At 35.5% G+C, this 19,518-nt stretch overlaps 1 protein-coding gene across 1 annotated transcript; it reads right to left on the bottom strand.

Annotated features, from left to right (window-relative positions):
- Positions 1-117: 117 nt before the first annotated feature.
- LOC135616744 (lon protease homolog, mitochondrial-like) lies at positions 118-19,475 on the bottom strand. Its single transcript, XM_065116274.1, has 20 exons — positions 18,953-19,475; positions 17,374-17,439; positions 15,873-16,061; positions 15,712-15,777; positions 15,593-15,634; positions 14,522-14,644; positions 13,690-13,788; positions 13,378-13,443; positions 13,197-13,283; positions 12,473-12,512; positions 12,184-12,355; positions 10,607-10,731; positions 9,105-9,235; positions 8,896-9,000; positions 8,681-8,794; positions 4,911-5,078; positions 3,090-3,191; positions 2,139-2,381; positions 1,258-1,776; positions 118-672 (listed from the first exon to the last, which is right to left on the bottom strand). Exons 1-20 carry the CDS (start codon positions 19,289-19,291, stop codon positions 493-495), a joined length of 2,976 nt encoding a protein of 991 aa, XP_064972346.1. The 5' UTR covers positions 19,292-19,475; the 3' UTR covers positions 118-492.
- Between the last annotated feature and the right edge of the window lie 43 nt (positions 19,476-19,518).

Here is a 19,518-nt window from a genome sequence, read left to right as displayed (position 1 = left end):
TACAGTTTAAACTACACAGTTGAAACTGAGAGATTTATTGAGAAAAAGCAATGAAAAATCGTTCCAATAAGTCACACCCGAAGAAAATTAGACACTTGTAATCGACACATAATACAGTGAAAAGGCAATGGAAATTGTTCGAATAAGCTTATATTAGCAAAGAATAATTTCTTCCTACGAAATAAGAACATGTGGTTCGATAAGCCTCTTTTTTGGTAAAATAATGCTACGCCAACAAAATGGATGTGTATGATCGACTACAATCTACACCCCACCCTTGGATTGGGGTTTTATATGGGAAAAAGGTCCAAAGTGCCAAGATCCTTGAGGCAACAAATAAAAGCTCCAAAGGCCACATTGATCAGGCACATGTTAATAGATTGTGGCTGTGAGATGTACTGCTTTTGGTAACTGGCATCGATACTTTGCAAGAACCTGTGGTCAAAAAGATTCTGATGGATGTCGATGCAAATGCAAAGCCTTTGTACCCAATTATTTTGCATCTTCGCTTTCAAAAGCCAGCTCTAATATTTGGTTGTAGTTATCCACAAAGCGGACGTCAAGGCCTTCTTTCACATTATCAGCGAGCTCGTCAAAATCTCTTCTGTTAGCCGAAGGAAATATGATCGTCTTGACATTGCTTCTCCTTGCTGCAATTGTTTTCTCTTTCACCTGTTCAAGTTTGGAAATAACACAAATTTTTAAACGAAATATTAAGTAGGGGAGAAGCAGAAATACTATGTGACAACAAAGGATGCATATAGGAATGGGTTTCATATTCACGACAAACATGAAATAGTAACTGAATCAGTGAAGATAGTCAAAATAAAAGGTAGAAAATTGAAGTATGACCAGACTGCATTCTTGATCAACTGACTCGATGAGGACAATCACAATAAAAGGGTGGTTTGAAGTTTGACCTGACAGCATTCTCGTAAAATCAAAGTAGCCCTAACTTAATAGGTGTTAGATATCAACATAACTATCATAGTAAAGAAATTAACAAGAGCCACTAAAAAAGTGCCATGAGCATAAATGGACAAGCTCTCTAAAGTATTATGAACAAGTACAGGAAGAAAAGATCAAAAGGATATCTCTCTCAAAGTTCTATGATAATTGATTATATATACATATATACCTATATTATATTATATATATATATATATATATATATATATATATATATATATATATATACATATATGAATGATAAGACAGGGAAAATGCTAACAAAAATAAATAATATTAGTTCCATACCCCTCCAATCGGAAGAATTCGTCCAGTCAGTGTGACTTCACCAGTCATAGCAAGGTCCTTCTTGACAGGTTTGTTCAAGGCAAGAGATAACATTGATGTGATCATGGTGCACCCAGCACTCGGCCCCTCCTTTGGAGTTGCACCTGCAGGTACATGCAGATGGCACTTGGAAGTCGCAAAAAACTGATTCTTTGGCTCTTTCTCCAGTAATATTGCTCTGGCAACTGTATGAGCTATTTGTGCACTTTCCTTCATGACATCTCCAAGCTGACCTGTTAGATGAAGAGCACATTTTCCTTCTCCTTGCTCCACTAGTGTGGTCTCGATGTACAATGTTGAGCCACCCAAAGCATTCCATGCTAGACCCATAACAACTCCTACTGGTGTCTGATCATATATCCGTTCAGCATGAAATACAGGTTTTCCCACAAAATCAACCAGGTTTGACACATCTATGACAACTTTATCAACATCACTGCCAACTGCTTCGCCAACATTGTTTGTTCCTTTATTCGCCACCTGCCAATCCCAAAGTCATGATGTCAAATACATGGTTTGTCTATCCTCTCTTCATTTGTTTAATACATTATACATTTGTTTAATTCATGGAGTTAGCTAAAACTGTACTAGTTCATTGATATTATGTAACATATACTGAAGTGTATAGAAATCATTTCCTGCATTGGAAAGATGGGTATTATGATATTATGTTACATATGCTGACGTGTATAAAAATGGACAGCAAGAAGATGGGTGTCTTCCATGATCACAGAAATGCACAAATAAATAAGGGAAATAAGTGTCTGTCATAGTCCATCAACTTCAACGAAAAAATGCAATATCCCTTTAATAGTTAGACAGTAGAGAAGATTTGTTGCTACCTGCTCAGGCTCTTCTGAAGATTCAACAGCAGCATCATGAGAAGTTGCATGTTCCGTTTCTTCAGACACAATTTCATTTGCTTGTACACTTGAGGCAGATGCATCTAAATTTTTGCCGATTTGACCGTCTCCAACAATTTCAACTGCCTCTTCAGATGTACTGCTTGACTCTTGGAGGTCTATTTTTTGAGAATCAACCTCTGGTTCATTGGACAATCCTCGGCGGACAAGTTGCAAAGCTATCTGGCAAATAGTAAAACATCACAATTAGAGTTTAATTAATCCAATAAACTCATATAAGAAAACCATTGGTCACTACAGGCCCCCAAACTGCAACAGCAGCAGTTGCAGAAGTTGATACCACAATTCAATCAGGTGCTTAATCTCTATGTGGTCATGTAGCCAACTCTGAACATAAGAAATGCAACAAAGGATGCAAATTGCAAAACAAAGTTATGCTTAAAAAAGGAGCATATACATCTCAAAGGCTTCAAAAGAACACAACAACAACAACAAAGTCGTAAGTCCCAACTATTTGAGGTTGGCTACATGGATCTTTTGCCGCTCTTGAGATATGTAAAAAGCATATGCTTAATTAAGTTCAGAGTATTTAAATCTTTATTTATAGTTTCTATTAAAATCTTTTTAGGTCTTTCTCTAAATTTATATGTAAAAGAACACAGCAAAATTGATATGTAACATTTAATAATTTCAACTATATTCTATGTGGGCAATTGGAATGTAGATATGGTCAATTGGACACATTTCATAGTAAAATGTATGCAAATATCACAAACTCCATGTCAGTTTTAAAAATTTATGTAAAACTAATAGAGAATTTATATGCATTAGGACAGACTAGGAAATACCTCACTAGAAAAAGGAAAGATGAACTAGACAAGAAAGACTTCAACACATCTCTTTTCTGCTATAAAGAAATAAAATATGTACCTTTCGGTATATCTTCTCAATATGTTTTTGTAGGTTTCTAACACCAGCTTCTCGGCAGTAATTCTCGATCAGTGAGAGGAGTGCAGTGCCAGTCACTTCTACCTGTACATGAATGAGGTTATTCATCCAGTTGTCATATAGCAAATAAAAGTTATGAGACTCATACACTTTACATGAATTATGCTTCCACCAATTTCATCCTATTAGCAAATATGAAATATTCCCTTGTATATCAGACACAACGGTATTAAAGTCTCAAATCTAACAGTTGAGGAAAACAAATTCACTTTAAAGTTAAACGTGTAAACATGTAACTTGAATGCCCCAAATATTTCATATCTATAAACACTGGCATGACATCAATCTAGTGAAAATTGCTGTTCACATGACATTATGATTATGTTCTGCTGTCCAATACTTAATAAGAAAAAATAACTGTGTAGTGTCTTTAAAATGTCTTGAAATGTATAAACTATAAACCATGCATTGTAATCCAAACATAGTGTTGAACTCACGTTCATGTGAATATCTCAAAAGTTTGGGCGGGTTTATATCTTAAAGAAAACATCAGTTATCTATTTTTCTACCTACTGTGCGAAAATGATTAAATTGTTTGATCTTGTTTGATCAACATGAAAGAGATCTAGAAGTATGAAAGAACAAACAAAAGTAGCAAATAAGAAACCATTTCCAAGCATATCAAGACTTATTGGTGTGCAACCACAGATGGTTATAAAAGAAAGCCCCATGAAGGGTCTTAAATTGGAATCCATGTGAATTACTTTAATTATGCATCACTCAGCACAATAGTAGTTGTGTACAGTTACCTTTGACATTTTTAACTTCTAATTGGAGTTATGCATCATTTTGTGCCTTTTACTGTTTACATCAATGTACAATAGCAGTGATGATTGTAATATTGCAGTGCACATAAGACAAGAAAAGAGGTGCGGTGGGATCTTAATCAATTTATCTCTTAATTGGTCAAAGCCAAGAAATTTACTTGTGATAAAAAGTCTAGTTTATGATATAACACACAATAAATAAGTTTAATTATATTAGTCTATGAAAATGATTGAAATCAAGAAAAGGTCAAGTTTGTCAATGAAGTAATCATGCATGAGAAATCTTGGGAACCTTTGAAGTATTATCATAAACCTAATCAGATGAATTGCGTTTGCAATGTATTACTTAGTTGTTCCGTTTTCACTAACGACTAGATCAGTTATTATATAGTTTTCTTAAAGATGATGTTAGAGGAGGATCATATGTATATACATTTGTTTAGTTATATAGTTTATATAGTAATGTTACAATGTCATTGGGCGAGTCAAGGTAGCCAAACTATGGTCCCCTTTTGACTTACATTAGCTTTGCCACTAATATTAAAGGTTCTGATTGTCCCTATTCTTCTTGTTTCTCTGAAATCTAAACTGTTTCCTCTTTAATTATTTTTTTCTTTTCAATCTAAACTGTGTCCCTATTTTTTCTTTTCAATTTAATTACATACATATATATATATATATATATATATATATATATATATATATAATGACAGATGAAACACCTAAATAGTATAAAATGTGTATAAACATGTAAAACATTTATCATATAATATGTGATATACACAAGGTACAAAATAAATTTGAGTTGATGCATGGATACAATATAGTATGTTAGGGTTTAGAAAAGAAGTATCAACAGAGGCTGAGTCAAAACAAGCAGACAAAACACTGCCCAACAAAAACACGAGCAGAGAATATTTAAAGAAATAAAGCAGAATGACGGAAAACATAGCCAAGGGATAAAGTCAGATCATACTTGTTCAGGTTTGATGCCACAAGCTTCACGAATTGTCTTTTCTAAATAGTCTCTAGCGATATGCATCTTCTCATCAGTGATATAGCCAGCAAGACTAATAACCTCCATTCTATCCAAGAGAGGATTTGGAATCGTCTCAGTTACATTAGCTGTGCAAACAAATAGAACCTATGCATACAAAAAATTTGTGTCAATTAACATCCAGGTAAAACAATGTAAGTGCAGAAAATCTGTTAAGAACAAAATAGTACACCACACCACCAGCTATTCAGAAAAACCAAGTAAAAAGATCAGAAGAAAGGAATAACATGGCCCTCATATTATTAACGAAGGACAGATTATAAGAAAAATGAATAATATGCAGCTGTCATATCTAAGCATGGAAAACAACAACAATAAATCAAATTTGTAAATTCCAGACTATCACATCTTCTACTGGTTAATGAAGAAAAAAATAATGAAAAGACGCCCATCCTAAGTTCCTATATAAAATAGATTTCGGGTTCACTCTAGCTTCCACTATCAGCAATTTATTTAGATGTTTTATACAGAAAAAATGGTACTTGTATGCATTCACACCTATTCTTCATCGGTTTCATACCACGTACAATCCAATTTGGACAATTACTTACACGACAAAAAGAATACAAGGACATAATGCGTATAATCTAAGATCTAACAAAAGGATACATGACGTTTTATCATCCATGTACCTAAATCTTGTCTTGCATAAGCTAAGGCTCCGTTTGGGAACACATTTGAATTTTTAATGTACAGTTCGAGAAAATGGTTTCAATAAATGTGCAATTGTGGAATGCTTTGAATGTTTAGTAAGCAATAAATGAAAACAGCATTTTAAATATGCATTTATTGACGTAAGTGTTGCTTGGTAAAATTGTATTTCAAACGTCTATTGAATATTTTGTGGTAAATTTACCCTTTAACATTTTTATTATTTATTTAAAAACGAATACATATTTTTATTTAAATTAATAAGTAAATAAAAAAAATGTATGTATGTAATCCTATAAAAAATTTCATATGGCCCAAAAATATATAATCATATAATAAATTCACAAATAATCTTTAAAAATAAATAAATAAAATTTCATTTTATAGAAAATATAAATCACATTGGTTTCTCACTAGATCATTTTGACAATATTGTAATTTTAGATAAAGTTCTAGGGCACTTTCGAAATTTGAACAATTATATTAGCATCCTGCAAATGCTGAAATGTTAATGCTACCATGAAGTAATATCAGCATTTGAACATTTTTGATACAACATCTAGGCCGGATGTGATTTGAAAAAAATTAACCAAAAACCAATTTATAATATAAATGTGCATTGCATTGGGCTCTCAATCCACATTTCAAATATATTCTCATTTCTCAAACGCACCCTAAACCACATTTTCAAATGCCATTATTTTAGTGCATGGAATTGTAGACACATACTCTGACAGCATCCTCACTGGTGATGCAGCTTCTTCAAACCTTATTTTTTTATGTAAACAAAATAATTTAAGAAAAAGTTAAATAGACAATTTTTTTTTACTTGGTTAAAATACTGGTAAATTGTCCATTGAGGATTTTGTCTTGAGTTATTTCAGAAGACAAATACCTCATTTAAAAGCTGTGTTGATAATTATCTTTGAGTGATAGCAGGAAACTAGCAACACGATGTAAAATGGTAGAAGTGATCATTGGTTCAGAGCTGTCAGCAATTTTACACCCAATCATCAGAGCAAATTATAACTCGACAAGCTCCAAACAGGCAAAATGTCTTCCAACACATGAAATTATCGGTTGGAACTTGCAAACTATATAGCTACAGAAGTTAAGTGATCCATCTACTCTAATCAACATAAGGACAAAAATGACCATAATTCCTAAGAGTACATATTCTTCCTGTTACCCATACATCAAGAGCTTTATAAAATAAGCCATGCTATAACCTCCAAAATTTGAACTTGGATTAGAAACCATGATCTCATTTTAGTGCTACATTATAAGAGAGCATAAGAACAGCTAATTTTCTGGAAAATCTCAACTAACAGGCTGTTTTCATAGAATTTTAAGTAGCATTTGCTTAGCCAATTTTTCTGGCAAAACTTAGGCTTTAAAAATCAAAGCATATGAAAAGCAACATAGATTAAAAAAAAAAAGTTAAATGATTCATCAATTATAATCCTACAAGAAAAACTTGCAACTCGTCATTTCCCGCTTGAATTAGTAAAAGAAAATATCATTATAGAATATCTCATTAAAAATCAAACATAAAAAACAAGAATTTGAACTAAGGCAACAAAAGAAATTAAATTATCAAATTTTGAAGCCCTAAGCTTGTTAAATGCTGCTGGTTAAGTCCTTTCTTTATCCCTTAGATCTTCATCCATAGATTTCACTTGTTCCTTCAAAAACAAAACTATAGGTAAATCCCATCTCTGTTTCCTTCTTTTAAACTAGAAAATATCTCCACTTCCTCTTCATACTTCTATATCCACAAAAATAGAGGGAAAAAAAACAAAACCAAGAGAATTGGAATCAGCAGCAATGTAGATCATAGACGATTTGACAGGTAGATTTGATGAAATTATGCTATTCAAGAAACAATAGGAGAATAACAAATGTAGGGAAGAGGGATAAAGGGAAGAAAAAGATGGATAACTGCAAAACAGTTTCCAGAATTGATTCCAATGACAAAGTGAGCATATAGTGTAATGGAGGAATGGCTGTGCTGAAAGACAGACACTTTTGTGGTGGGAGGCAAAGATGGAATTTTAAGGCTGCAAGAGTCTGAACATAACACATTTTACTGTGGGTAGCCTTATCAAGCAACAATTTGGAACGATATTTGATGTAGTCTAACATAGCATATACGAAGTATCCAAAAGGACCAAAACAAACTAACAAAACAGACTGAAGTTACTCATTTGATATCATATAAAGAATTGCATTATCAATTCATAGTGCAGCAACCATAATATTTCACTAGTGCAGTTTTTCACTAACATTATACAATATCTTTAGAAAATTATTCACATAACAATCATTCATGGTTCGTAGCATGGAATCAAATTTTGGTTGGACCAGTCGGCACTACCAGTCCAACAATTTGTTTCTCTTATTGTTTTTTTTTATACCACATGGTACAGGTCGGTGTACCACAATAACTACTGATATCAAACTGATCTGACTGGTTACAAAAAGTGGTATTGAATCAGGATTTAAGTCCTTGGTTCATAGCAACATTCACTCACTAGAATCGCATTGGTTAAGTCATTAAGCACGCAATGGCTAGTTGGCTATATTTATTAGGCCTACCTACTATCCTTCATGGACCATTGATTACTAGATATAATACAGCAGAGTCTGCCGTACCGAGCCATACCGCCCGGTACGGGCGGTACATACCGGTCCGATAGGTTTTCGGTACGCGGACCGACTGTTACCGGTCCGAGGTACTGTAGTACTGTATCAGGATACTGTAGCACTGTAGCAGTGCTACAGTACTCGGTACACCTGGGCATACCGCTCGGTATACCGTACCGTACTGGTACCGAGCCCAGATCGAAATACCGGTACGATACGGTATTGCGAACCTTGTAATACAGTACTCCCAAAAAGATCAACCTAAGTACAGCATAAATCAGAAAAAACATGCATTGTAAAATTTTAACTAATACATTCCATGAAGTAATCCTTAATTTAACAATACCCAAGCATGTTAAATACAAAGTAGTTCACAGACGGAAGTGCCCAACCTTGGATAAATCAATTGGAACATCAAGATAGTGATCAAGAAAATTTATATTTTGCTCAGGGTCAAGAAGCTCCAGTAAAGCACTTGCTGGATCACCAGCATGCCCCCTTCCCAACTGTTGTGACATTTATTTAACCACATGAATTTGTTAGAAGAAAAGTTCATCTCAGCAACACCACACACACACACACAAACACCCTGAGGAGAGAATAATACCTTGTCAATTTCATCAATCAGAACAAGTGGATTAGCTGTTCCTACACTTTTCAGGCATTGCACCATCTTTCCTGGCATTGCACCAATATATGTACGGCGATGACCCTGGGGAATTTGAAGCAAATATATACAGGTGTATCAATAAGCTTGATGTTGGATTTTTAAGATTAGCTAACAATGTTCATATTCAAGATATAGTTGATTTTCACCTTGATTTCAGCCACATCAGCCAAGCCTCCAACAGAAAACCTGTAGAACTTGCGGTCTAAAGCACGTGCAATTGAGCGGCCAATACTTGTTTTGCCAACTCCAGGAGGCCCAGAGAGACATATAATTTTTCCTGAAGTTCAAAAAGGTTGGATCTCTTAAATAATATTATAAACAAAACAAATTCAGGAACAAATTGCTGTTTCATACTATAATGACACCAAACAGTAAACAACCATTGATTCCCTACAACAACCAGGGTGAAGCCCAAAGTTGTAAGTAGTTCATAGCAAGGTTTGCAATTTCGTATCGTACCGAAGTATCAAGCTCAGCTCGGTATGGTACAGTACGAGTATATCGAGCGGTACGTTTTGATGTACCGCTCGATATATATACATATATATATATATATACACATATATATATATAAGTAAAAAAAAAAAGGTGACGTCGCCTCGTGTTTCTGCCCGCATCGAGAGAAGAAACCGCTCCCCACGTAAAACAAGGCAATAAGGGGACGTACCTCGGTTTCTACTCCCCATGCAAAGCAAGGCGACATAGCCTCGTGTTTCTGCCCGCGCCGCGCAAAACAGGGCGATGAGGCGACGTCGCCTCATGTTTCTGCCAACGTAGGGAGAAGAAACCGAGGTTTCCTTCTCCCGACGATGCTCGGTTTCTTCTCGTCGCAACGTCGTCGAGGCTTCTTCTCCCCGCGTGGACGAGAAGAAGTCGTCGACGACGCCGAGGCCTCGTTGCCTCAGATGAGGAGGAGGCGACATCTCATCTGCGGCGTCCGACGAGGGATGGCGACTACATATCTGGATCGTCGAGGGAGAGCGACACTGGATTTTCAGGTTCTCCATTTTCTTCTCCCTCTTCTTTCGGCTAATACCACCCAGTACGTACAGCTCGCTACGGACAGTATCATTCGAAATTAAAATCCTTGGTTCATAGCTAAAATCATTATTGATCCAAAAGAAGTGCCATAACATGATGAAATTAATTATTAAGAATTTCTTCAGCAATCCATCCTAAATTCGCAATCCACTACTTGTAACAAAAGTTCTGAAATAAAATCTACTCAAAAATTCAATAAAGCATAAAGAGTATGTTTTGTGAAAAAATAGGGGCATGCTCATGAACATTATATAACATGGATGTTTTCATTAAGAATGAAGAGATAAACCAAAAAACAGAAGACATGGAGGTGAAGATAGACATGCTATAGATTTTTAGGAAGTGTGAAATGCACTGCCGTCAACCACATATGAGTCTAACATGATATTTATAAAAAAAACAGAAAGACAAAAAATATAACCAATCTGAATCCAGAGAGAAAAAAAGCAATCAAAGCTCTGCCACACAAACTAAATCTTATTATTGGAAAAAATTGCATTTCTTCTTACCCAAAATGTCATGATAAGGTACAAGGAAAACAAGAACCAAAGATAAACTGGCATGATAAGTAAATACTACTTTATTCAAGGAAAAAAAAAGGTTTAACCTTGTGAGGCCCCTCTCAATTTTCCAACAGCTATGAATTCCAAGATCCTCTCCTTGACATCTGATAAACCATAATGGTCTTCATCCAAGATCTTTTGAGCTCGATGGACATCAAAGTTTTCAGTACTGCAAGTATTAAGCAAGATAGAGTTACATATAAACATCTTCAAAATTATATACCAAAATAAAAGAAATTCAAAACAGAAATTAAGAGAAATCAAAGTGCTAAGTTCTACAGTTAAATGCTTTCAGTTCACTGAATTGACACACTGATCAATTGCAAAGAGCTATAGAACATAGCATAAATTGAAGTACCTGCAAACAAAAAAGAAACACATGTATAAATATAATCATATAAATTAATTGATTACTGCATATCTTTTTCAGTCAATGAGAATTCTACATCATGATTTGGGAATAAGACATCAATTACGTCGAATATTCTCATCCCAACAATGTGCCAGGGGGAGCACAATTAAAAAAGAAGCATGAAGGTTCGTAGAGTGATTGAATAAGTTCAAATGACTAGATGAATTTGTGACATCGGAGGCAAGGCAAGTTCAAATAAGTATACCACTGAAAAAGCAGAAACATCAAAGCCTTTGGAGAAGCCAACAAAATTGATGTGGTACTAATCCTACTGATCTTACCATAATGGTCCAACCACATAATGATACACAGTACACCATAGTATACGGTACCAAGATACCATACTGGTTTGAGAGGGGGCCAATATAAGGTTGGTAGCAAGATTTAGTTCCTTGCAAAAAGCATCAGGGCCCAAGGATCGTTTCTAAATACCACACCTTGTACTGATCACAGTTGGACCAGTCAAGTTTTCTGGTGTCAAGCTCTAATCAATTAATATTGGATATGAAAATAAGAAAAAGGAAAACATTTAAATGAAATAAATTATTAGGTTAATTATTCTTCCTCTTCTCATAGTGCCTTCAAACACAAGCTCTAATCATGCCACCGCAGCCCCAGTTGTGGCATCTCAAATTCAGGAAAAGTCCTAAAATCTTGGAAGATCAAAAAATTCAAAAAGTTTCAAGTTTCAACCGGCATTTGGATATCAATTGAGACCGGCAAAAACTGCTTAATCTATTTACTTCATTAAATAACTGGAAACTGGTTCCTATGAATCAGACTGGGATGAATCGACTGATACTAGCAACATGATGCAACACAAGAAAAAGAAAACTAGGCAGGGACTATGATCAACTTAAATGAGTGACAATGACAACAAATAAGTATGAATTAGCATTGTTCATTAAAAATTGTCCAAGTGAAACAAGAAGAAAGTTGACCAAACACATAGATAACAAGAAAATGGCTAAGAAAACAACCAAGTAAAGCAAGGATTGTCATGCCAACTATAACAGAATGGTTCATTCCCAAAGAAATGTATCAGTATGCTCCCATTTCACAAAAAAATAAATCTTTCAAAATAGCACATAAAACATGCTATGTCTATGCACAAGAAAGAGCTGAAGTACAACCAATACAAGGAATGTATGTATAAGATGTGGCATGGATATAGGATTTGTCTGAAATATTAATGCTTTGTAGTGAAACCTGTAATTTCCCCAAGGAAGTGATGTCAGCCAATCAAGGTAATTACGAGTTACATTAAACTCGCTAGAAACAGGCTCCAACATCTGCAATTTTGTGAGCTCTTCTTCTATAACTTGCAAAACATCGGGAGGGCATCTATCTTTATTTGGTTCAAGCCTTTCCCTGAACTTTGCTGCAGATAAATAAGAAAAAAGCTATGGTTCAATAAAGTACTTGACGGTAAATGAAATCTAGTCAAAGTTGCAACATCTATTCAAGTACAACACAATGTTGTATATTCTGAACTAACCAGTCAGTGCTGTTTTATCATCTTTCTCCATGCCAAGCTCCTATAAAGGCCAAGTTTTTTAATACATCATTAATTTCAGATGAAGATATATCATTACACATTCAACCACAGAAACAACAACCATTTTATCTCTAACATGCTCACAAGCCTCACTTTGACAAGGGAGATAATCACAGTATCAGACAAATGCCCTCACCACTGAAGTACCTAACTATTTCAGATGAAACATACAACTTTCAAGAATAATAGCAATCAAAATAGCAGAAGGTACATATTGAGGAACTTAGAGATGTACCCAAATAGTTCTACACCCAGAAGGACATTATCAGCTACAGGAGACTAATTATTTGCTTTTAATAAACTACTGATATCTCTAAACAAGAATCCTATTTTGTTCAGGATTAGGAAAATAGAAACAAGAACTTATTACAGAGACCAAAAAATTAATGCAGACCAGTGTTGCCTAAGAAAAAGATGGGGGGAGAAAAAAGCAAACCAGAATCAAGCAACCAGATACAGCTCAATCCAATGGTACATCAGGAAAAAATAACTCCAGCAATCTAAGAAACAGAATATTTTGACTCATCTGAAGTTTAAAAACTACACAAACCAAGATCTAAGCCAAATTATTTGATATCTTTGGCTTGATCAGAACTTATTATTGCCTCAATTGGGTGAACTGTTGGCACCCTGCTGCTGAATCATCAGGGAAGTAGCAACCTACCTTTTTTATTGCTTTTAGTTGCTCCGTCAACAAATAGCGTCGTTGCTCACGACTTACTTTTTCTTCAATAGCTTTTGCGATTGATTCCTAGAACAAAAGCATTAAAAATGGAACTTATACTTCTCTCTACAAGAATTCAGAATTCAATTACAAACACAGAAGTCAGATTAACATGTTGTACCTGTATTTTGCTTATCTCCATTTCTTTCTTGACTAATTCCAGTGTCAGCTTCAAGCGCTTGTATACCTGGTGAGAATATAGTTTTAAGATATTGCAACTCAGAAGAAATGAATGCAGACAGTACTCAAGCCATAAACTGATCCAAGTATGTGACAGTTTTGGGCCCTCAGAAGTTTTCATTTAGCAATTCTACAAGACAGCCCTGGCAAGAGTCTGAAGGCAATGTCTAAAGGCAGTCTCATACTTGGATCACAATATTGTACTACTAATCCAACAACAGTAAGAAAATTTTGGCAGCAAAATTCTACATACATTTAGCTCCTCAAGAACTTGCTGGCACAATAGTTTGTTAGCTCCAGATATAGCAGCTCCAAAATCTGCTAGCCTTGGGTAATTGAAATCACCAATATGCTGAATTTTTTACAAACAGAAGATATCAATTACAATTCAGTATTGTCATCAATCCTAGTCTGTAGGAAGCACAACACCCAAGGCTAAAAAATCAACGGTACATAGTTTCTAAGCCAACTAAAATCATATAACACAAATGGGAAACTAGGAGACCATGTTCAAAATAATGACAGTATACGCAATGACTTTAAATAGGGTTCACCATTTCGGGTACCAAACCCATCTCGGAGATTTATCGGTACAGTACACGTACTGGTCTATAGCGGTATACCAACATACGGTACACTAGGGCATGCCAACGGAGACTCAGGCGAGCCATGTCTCGAGGGCAAGTCGGACCGGTACGTACAACCCATACCGTACCAACTTAGGTGGTACAGCAAACCTAGACTTTAATAAACCTTCACCCAATAAGATGTGCCTAGCTGTGGAACACAACTCTGATCAAGATCCAATAATCCATGAGATTACATAATTTTCTACTGCAACAGACTAAAATTTGCAAGATTGTGAAGACAGACCATATGGTACTCTATTGCACAAATTTCTTGTGTCCCGCTATCCAGGTTATGCTGTTGACATTTTCATTCTTTAAAAAGCAAAAAAACTCATATAACTTGTCTAATGCAAAGTGTTATGGAATATAATGGTTGGACATGAAGTTGAAACTTCTATAAGAATAAAAAGCAGCAGAAAAGCTGAAACACAGATAAACAAATTGAATAGACCTTGCCTGTGTATATGTTTGGACATGATCTCTCCAAAGGGAACTTGTTTTTAGAACATCTCTCAATGTCGATATGACTTCAAAGGCAGTTGCCTTTATAATGTCATCATCCTTATTATATGCTTCCTCCTGCCGAAAGAAACACATTTACAACAGAAACTCAAATTTTGTATCACGTATGAAATAGCATATGACATCAAGAAGAAAAATGTCACGTGGAAGATCAAATTTTGATGGTTTCTCTTAGAAACATCAGAACAACCAACATTGTTGGACTTCCCATCTTGCTTCGATAAAAAGAAGATCAAAGTAAATCAGAAACCTTACTACTACCAACAATTCCTGTATGATTCTGACAATAGTCGAGGCAACGATAGCAGGTTTCAACTTTCCACAGCATCAAACAAGAAAATTAATAAAACATAAAAATTGCATTGATGCTATCAGATGACTAGCTTATCCAAGCAATGATTATCAGCTAATAAAAAAGATTAATGAATTAGCCAAAGAAATAGAAATAACAACGAGCAGGCACATTCTGCTAATAGTAATGGATGTTCTCAAACGTACATATATTTTTCTTGGCCAGAGTCTTTCAACCTATGTAATACCTATAAACCAAACCAACTAGAGACCAAATGCCACTGGCTTTCTTGCTTGATATTAAAACAGTAATGTTCTTATTTCATCATTTAACAGCAAAAGCAATGTCTTTTTTCCTTTTTTTAGCAGGAAAGCCATGATTTTGCAGTAAAAAGAAAAGATAAGATACACGCCTATGTTTTGCTTGCAGGATTACTAATTCTAAGCAGTTTTGGCCTTCCGTAATAAGTGTAAAATCTCTAAAATGCCAACTGAAAAGTGTGATCAAATGATTCTGAATGTAAGAGGTTAAGATTTGTGAAAAAAAAAAGTCCAGCTAAATTGAGAAATGAAGTAATGTGAAAGTAAGCTAGAACTAATAAATGAACACTAGATGCCGTTACTACAATATGAAAATGTCATCAGGAGAGCAACAAATATCACTATCAAGTTCCATCCAAGATTAAAAAACAAATAAGAAGCTAATTGATGTACCTTTAGATGATCAACTTTTACCGTAAGTGGATCCTCATCAACCTGCATAATGTGTTTTTTTTATAAAAAGTCATAAAACTGAGCACCCCAAGCCTGTCAATTTTACAAAAGGAACTCACCATCTCCGTGATCCGCAATCGCCGGTGACCTATGAGCACTACTTGATCCCCTTGTATGCTAGTTATCTGTGAAAACAAGCGCCAGACAGCAAGAACATTAGCAGATGGCATACAAATTATTCCACCGCATAGCCATATATACGTGTTCTAAACATATATACCTGGGCAAGGGTCCCAACTTCATGCAGACGCTTAAATAGTTCCTTTCCCTTAAGATCATAAACACTTTTGTCTGTTTCTCCTGATGCAACATTCACATCAATTTCTGGTTCATCCTTAAGAAGAAAAGCACCAGCATATGCCACTGATCTTTTACGATTTTCCACTAAAGCCGCTAACAATTTGGGATCCTGCAAAGAAACTTAGAAAAAGATCCATGAGCATCTTAAATACATGAGCTATCATCTACTAGCTAAGATAAGACGACAGCAGATTCAAGCATCTAGGCATCGGACAACTTCAATAAAATCAGAGTTGAGGTTGTCGAGGTTAATATAGGTGGCTTTAACACTTCGGTATATAGTTAGTTTTTTGACATATTTTGACCCTGATTCAAAAGTACAAATATCCATAAGCACAATTTTAAAAAATTGGATAATCAAATTCAGATAAAGTTATGGATAAGCATTTATATAACCAAAGTCATTCCTAATTTAATAATAAAGACAAAGTTGGCAAAATATAATCTGGCTAAATTTCAGCCCCACTTGCCACAACATGCAATGGCAGAGAGAAAATACATGTTGACTTGAATACTTGATGACTGACATCATTCCAATGTTCCCTTGACCTTATGACCAGCAATTGTTCTCATTTCAAAAGCAGTATTAGCTATGACGTGACACACTGATAGCATTTTCCATGCCAGAAGGCACTCAGCAGAACACCATTTCCCATTAGTAAATTTTTTATATTAGCAAATATAGCAATGCCTTGTTCCATCAGAAAAGGGAAAAGACGAGGCTCAACTTTTTAACAAAAATGAATTATTTTTGGTATAAATTTGACACTAGTTCCAAGGTACGCATTGTTCAAGTATCAACCTTATTAATTTATTATTAGGTACAGGAATACTAATGTTGTAAGATTAATATCTTAATGAGTGGCAACTTATGAGCCCCTGACTCACAGAGCAGGAAGTAAAAATGTAAACAAATTAACAATAATTACTGAAGATTAAAAAAACACTTATCATGCAAGTGTACAACTTGCATAGGGAGTCCACAGTTGAAAACCTTATCATAGAAGCATATCTGCTTTCAGTTGTTTCATTTTTTTGTTTTCTTCATCACAATTTGAAATAGTCTAAGGTAAATTATATGTGATACATGCCCATATTTACAATTACATATATCATATCAAAGCAATACAAACCAAATTTACTGATAGAGAAAAAAAATTATGGCAGGCTGGAAACCAAGCAGCCAAAAACAACCAATTTATTTAAATAACAGATCAATTAATCTAATCCAAAAAATATACACATTAAAGATAAGCAATAACCACTGATATCAAGAGATGGAATCATGGAACTGCTAAAAAATAATTTTCTTAACTGCAAATGTATCATAAATTATTCATAACAAACCAGACTATATAGACAAGGAAGCTAAATTATTAGTCCTGGGAATCTTATAGTTATCTGATGAGAAACTGCTGCACCTTCACGTAGATTGGCATATAAAACCCAGGAAACAATGGTCTGTGTGGCAGTGGTAATGCTATAACCTGCTTCACAATATCATCAATGAGAAAATTTGTTAGTCTAGCCATCTAGGCATACACCAGTACAATTAGTAAATAAGATGATGAATTCTGAAAATGAGCAGATACAGGTATAAATTGTGATCCACACATAAATGCCAGGAACTCAGTTTCAGTATAGGGCACAATCAATAAATCAACATAGGAATACACACATGTTAAACAAATCAAACAATAACAATCAAGGACGATAACAAAACCATGGCATACTTAATTGTCATTATAACTTCTAGACAACTGCTTGTTTCTGTGAGTATAAGTTGAAGAAACACGAACAAATTGATCAAAAAACATCCCAAACACAAAAGCATTTCTTTTTTCAACAAGACACATGCAGCTCAACAAAGACATGATTGACCTAGTCAGCATTATGCACAGGTTCATTTCAGTAGATACCCCCTTGCGTTAGGTTAACAAAAAAGGCTGATACAGTAGTCAAGGTTAGTTTTAACCTATTGTTTTTGGCTTAGATGAAACTTGTCCAGTCTAGGTCGGTTTCATCTTTATATGACCATGAAAGTCATCATTTTGGTGACACATGCTGGTAGCAGATTTTGCACACCCATTCATACAGTACATAAGCACTACAACAGTCTAGATCAAGTTCAGCCTTGTATAAGTTGATTGGGTCTTGAGTATGAATATGAAAATTCAAATGTCAAAAATGGCACAAAATGAGAATTAATTCTTTTTTTGTCTTTATTTACCATCAAGATTCAAGAATTTGAAAACCTATAAGATAATAACTATAAGATAATAGGTATAAGGGTGGTGTCTTTAGTTCTCTTACTGAAGATGTGGTGGTTGCACTAATGGAAATGCCATCATGTTGGTAATAGTGGCCAACAGTTTGGATGATAATAATGATCCGGTTAATACTGGCCATGGCGGTGATGATGGCAGAACAATACTGACGATGGAACAATATGAAGATGCCTTGGTAGCACCTTAGCAAATTCTTCCTCTCCCATTAGTGATCCTTTAGTATTCTTCTTATTGCTTCCAAAGAAACATCTTGTGGTGAAGAAATTTTCCAAAAAAGGATAACTACAGCAAAGAAAGAACTTCCTTTATTTATTCTTCTCCACATGTAAAAAGAACCATGTAATTATAATTATCTACTTTGTTCATTTGTTTGCACACTCAGTTCAGGCAATGGGCTGCTTTTCAATAGATTTCTTGACATAGTTTGAATCCGGACTACAAATCCTGTCTGTGCGTTAATACAACTACAACCCTATAGAACTTGTTAAAGGTTCCGAGGATTGCCAGTGTATGGAGAACATATTCTAAGAATAAAACCTAGCGCAATCCACCCATATCCATATCATAGGATAAAATATCTCAGAGGGAAAAAAATCAACAAGTGTGGCAGTCCGTGTGAAACGATGGTAAGATATAAGAAAACAATACCAGCACCAAACTATTGCCAAAAGAATTGCAAGAATTTGCTTCTATTTATTGGAAAAACACTGACCGACAAGTAGTCCTCGGGCCGTGGATTCATTGAAACAATGGCCGATGATGCTTTGGAATCAGCCTCCTCTGCGCCACCACCTTCAGCAGCGACGTTGGCAGTGGCCTCAGATTCCTCCTCGGCCTTGACCTCTGCGGGCGGCTCCGAACCATCGTCAGGTTCCGAGCAAAAGAACGCCTTTCTGCAAAAAACCGAGCGTCCACCGTGTCGGCTCGTCAAAGACCCCAGCACACGAAGCAGCGGCGACCTCCCTTCGCCGACATTGACAGCGGCCGACGGAAATCTGGCCGAAAGCCTCAATCGGCCTTGAAAGCAGGAAGAAGAGAGCGCCTTCAACATTGGGTCACCAGGGATCCACGGCCCCAGAAACCAAGATCGACGCTTTCCTTCTTCTCGGGGGTTCTTGCGACGGATTGAGCCGTTTATTGATAGATTCCGCGAGGAATCATTATAACAGGGGCGGCGACCCTGGCAAACTTCTCGGCCAAGAAAACCCTCGTTAAACCCTTTTGTTGTGCTCGGCGGCGGAGCCGCAATCTAGGGAAATCCAATTGCGATACGGTCCG

This window comes from Musa acuminata, chromosome BXJ2-7 (genome assembly GCF_036884655.1).
Source record: "Musa acuminata AAA Group cultivar baxijiao chromosome BXJ2-7, Cavendish_Baxijiao_AAA, whole genome shotgun sequence".
In the NCBI taxonomy this organism is placed as follows: domain Eukaryota; kingdom Viridiplantae; phylum Streptophyta; class Magnoliopsida; order Zingiberales; family Musaceae; genus Musa; species Musa acuminata.
The sequence above is the reverse complement of the archived record's forward strand: the minus strand, read 5'-3'. Positions and strand labels throughout refer to the sequence as shown.

Bases quoted from the DNA above. Each gene is read 5' to 3' on its own strand.
- LOC135616744 (XM_065116274.1), bottom strand. From the start codon at position 19,291: ATGTTGAAGGCGCTCTCTTCTTCCTGCTTTCAAGGCCGATTGAGGCTT. The intron at 13,789-14,521 runs GCAAGGTCTATT...TAAAAAATTCAG, and splicing joins ATGTCCAAACATATACACAG to CATATTGGTGATTTCAATTA. The intron at 9,001-9,104 runs GTGAAAATCAAC...CAAATTCCCCAG, and splicing joins CTGATGTGGCTGAAATCAAG to GGTCATCGCCGTACATATAT.